General features: G+C 29.6%; 1 protein-coding gene across 1 annotated transcript; it reads left to right on the plus strand.

Moving 5' to 3' along the window:
* Window positions 1–2,533: 2,533 nt before the first annotated feature.
* BDCG_17264 (uncharacterized protein) lies at window positions 2,534–2,994 on the plus strand (the record flags this gene model as incomplete). Its single annotated transcript, XM_045426408.1, has 2 exons — window positions 2,534–2,566; window positions 2,692–2,994. The coding sequence occupies 2 exons, from the start codon at window positions 2,534–2,536 to the stop codon at window positions 2,992–2,994; spliced, it is 336 nt and encodes a 111-aa protein (XP_045281601.1).
* Between the last annotated feature and the right edge of the window lie 685 nt (window positions 2,995–3,679).

Genomic DNA, 3,679 nt, shown 5'->3' on the forward strand with positions numbered 1-3,679 from the left:
CAGTATACACTGTATATGTACAGCTCTGTATACTGAGACTGTGTTGATTATTATAATCTGATGTGATAGTTGCTTTTCACAGGCCATGTTTTGTTTAAGAGAGAGAGAGAAAGACATGACTGTTATTTTATTAAGAGAGAAATGAATAATTAGTATTATTGAATATAATTTAATTCATCTGTATTTAAAATTTGATTAGTCTATACTCTTTAATTTAAGAGTTTCTAAGAGTAGACTGACCGTGTGACCGTGTCTGAAACCAGGATCAAACTTTACAGTTATTATATTGTCTAAAAGCATTACTTCTGATTATAATTTATGTTCATTACATTGATTTCAAATCACATTATTTCAAATATTAAAGATTTCAGATTTACTTTTCAAATAAAAATCTAGTTCTTAATAAAGAATATATTTGAATTCTTAGTCACATTTTCATTCTGATCTCATTATTGAGAATAGTATTAAATGAGACTAGACTGACTGTGTGACCGTGTCTGAGACCAGAATCAAACTTTACAGTTGTTATGTTGCCTAAAAGCATTACTTCTGATCATGGTTTGTGTTCATCACATTGATTTCAAATCACATTATTTCAAATATTAAAGATCTCAGATTCACTTTTCAAATAAAAATCTAGTCTCAGATAAAGAATATGTTTGAATTCTTAGTCACATTTTCATTCTGATCTCATTATTGAGAATGGCATCAAATGAAACTATGAAATCACTTCTCACTTACATAATATCATAACATAGTACTCATTTGTTGAAAATTCAACAGAGAGTGTTATCAAATATCATTACTTTTCTGAACACAGATTATAATTCATATAATTTTAATTATGAAAAAAACATAAAATACAAAAAAAACAAAAAATAAAAAACAAAACAAATACAAGAAAAAATCACATTAAAAAAAAAAAAAAAAGAAAAGGAAAAGAAAAAAATAAAAAATAAAAATAAAAAAAATCAAGATTACAGAGCTGTAGCACTCTTAAAATACTTACTTCTCAGAGTCTTTATAATATTTATTATCAATTATATATCTCTCACAGTGAGAGTAACACAGCTGTGATGAGTCATTATCTTAACATCACTTAATAAATAATCAGTATATATCTGTATAAATATGAATAATTAGAAAACATACACTTAAAAAGTGTGGTCAGAGTGAACTCTGCTGCTACTTGAATAATATCAAGAGCAGAACACTGAAATCAATGATTTCTCTCATTGATTTCACAGACAAGGCGCGTGAAGATGATCTTGAGAAATATAAGATTCTTCAACTTCTGATAAAAACAGATCTCACAGAGAGACTCTATTTTCATGATATCAGAGACTGAGTATTATCAAAAAGCATTACTTTCATGCAATGCACATACACTTACTGCAGTAATTCACTCTCTGTGTATGTAACTGAGAGTTGCAGCTTTTTCACACTGCACAGCTCTCTCTGAGATGCTGCTGTCAGTTTACAACTCACACAGTCTCTCAGTTCAGCATGCACTGTGTGTATACAGCCCTGTGTGCTGAGGCTGTGTTAGTCATTATGATCTGGTGTGGTACTCGCTTTTCACAAGCCATGTTTTATTTAAGAGAGGAAGAGGAAGATGCAACTGTTGTTTTATTAAGAGAGAAATAAATAATTAGTATTATTGAATTAATTTGATTCATCTGCATTTAAAATTTGATTAGTTTATACTCTTCAATTTGAGGGTTTCTGTGAGTGTTTTAATAGTTTTCATACCAGCTTGGACTTAGTGATGAATTGAAGAAGAAGAGAAAAGAGAGAAGAAAGAAATAAGAATAACTTATCTTTATAATATGAAAACAGAGAATTGCTGTAATTATTCTTCATAGCAACAAAGATCTGTTTTCTGCATGTATCTCTGATATAGATTATATGATAAATGCATACAAAGAATATCAATAGTGCATGCATTGAATGAAGATAATGTTGCTATACAACACTGTAGCTGTTTCTGTACATCTCTGAAAGCTGTTAATAGTTTCTTTGTCTCTTTATATTTGATAAGTTAATAATATATTTTGATGCACTCTCTCTTTCATCATCATCATCATCATCATTATTATTATCATCATTATTATCATCATTATTATTATCATCATCATCATCATCATTATTATCATTATCATCATATCATTGCCTATCTTCATCTCTCTCTTAACACTTATCAAAATCAATCATGTCATCTCTCTTTAAATATTCTGTGGTTCTGCGGACCATCAAGGCGCATGAGCACTGTCACAGATTGAAGAGAGAGAAGAAGAAGGCATTCAAGCACAGAGAGACAGATTGCAAGACATGTTATAATGTCTTGAAGAGGCTCTGTAAGAGAGCAGAATGATAATGATTTTAAGTAATACTTCTGATAGATTTAGACTGAACTAAGTATAGAAATAATGTGAATGATACTGCCTGTGAGAGATTGAAAAAGAAGATAGTGAAGAGCCTCATACAGCAGCAGTGAAACCAGGAGAAGTTCTGAGAATGATTTAAGGCCAAGATGAAGAGAGAGAGAGAGAAGAAGAGTATTACTGTAAATAAGCAGTGATAGAAGAAGATTGAGAAGATATTGAAGCAGAAGACAAAGAAGTCAAAACTGGTAAGTTTTTATTAAGAGATAACAATTTTTGATAACACTTCTGTTCTCTAATTGATTAGCAGGAGCTGGCAGAGAAGGAGGGAATTGAGGCCTTGTTCAGGTCTCAAATGCACTTCATGATTCAGGACATTGAGAAGACAGCTCTGCTCTCTGAGCATGTCAATCTGCTTACTGCTGAGATGGAACCTGAGACAGCAGACCAGAAAATGTGGGATTTTGAGATGCAGGTTGACCTGACTGAGAGGGAGCAGCAGACACCCTCCTCTGAGAAGATAGCAGAGGGAGATTTTGAGATGATTATCACCTCAGATGAGAAGGAGAAGAAGAAGAAGAAGAAGAAGAAGAAGAAGAATGAGAAGTGAATTATAAAGAATGATAAGAAGAATAAGAAAGAGAAGAAGTAGATTTTTTTCTTTTTATATTAGTTAGTTGTAAGTTTAAGTTTTTAATTATTAATAATTAAAATTGATTTTGAGTTTTCAAAAATTATTGTACAAGTTGTAATCAAGTCAGGAATAATATATATATATATATATATTTAACTATCATAATTCACAAATCATTATAATGTATAAGTATCAACATTTTTTCAACATTGATATTCACAATATTAATATATTTTTAATAATATTATCTGATAATGCAATTTAGTAACACTCTCTTTTATAATATTAATATATTTCAAGAAATATAACAGAGATTAATCAAGATTGTTTGTTTACTTTTATATATCAATAATATTCAATCTGAGTTAGTACTAAAATTATAACTAAGCTAAGAAACAAGATTATTTTCTCTTATATTAATTCTTCTTACACACATCAGTGATCAGTTATTGAAAATAAATTATTATCTTTCTCAAATTATTATTATATCTTCTGAATCTACTTCTTTCACTTTATTTACTTCTATTGAAGATTTATAAACTCTTCAAGAAATCACTGTGAATCACAAAGTCTACATTGTTACATTCAACACAGAATGCTCTCTTTCATCATGATAATGATCACTTCATTCTTCATATCTGATTTCAGGTCATGAAATTTA

Source organism: Blastomyces dermatitidis, assembly GCF_000003525.1.
Source record: "Blastomyces dermatitidis ER-3 genomic scaffold supercont1.6, whole genome shotgun sequence".
NCBI classification, from domain to species: domain Eukaryota; kingdom Fungi; phylum Ascomycota; class Eurotiomycetes; order Onygenales; family Ajellomycetaceae; genus Blastomyces; species Blastomyces dermatitidis.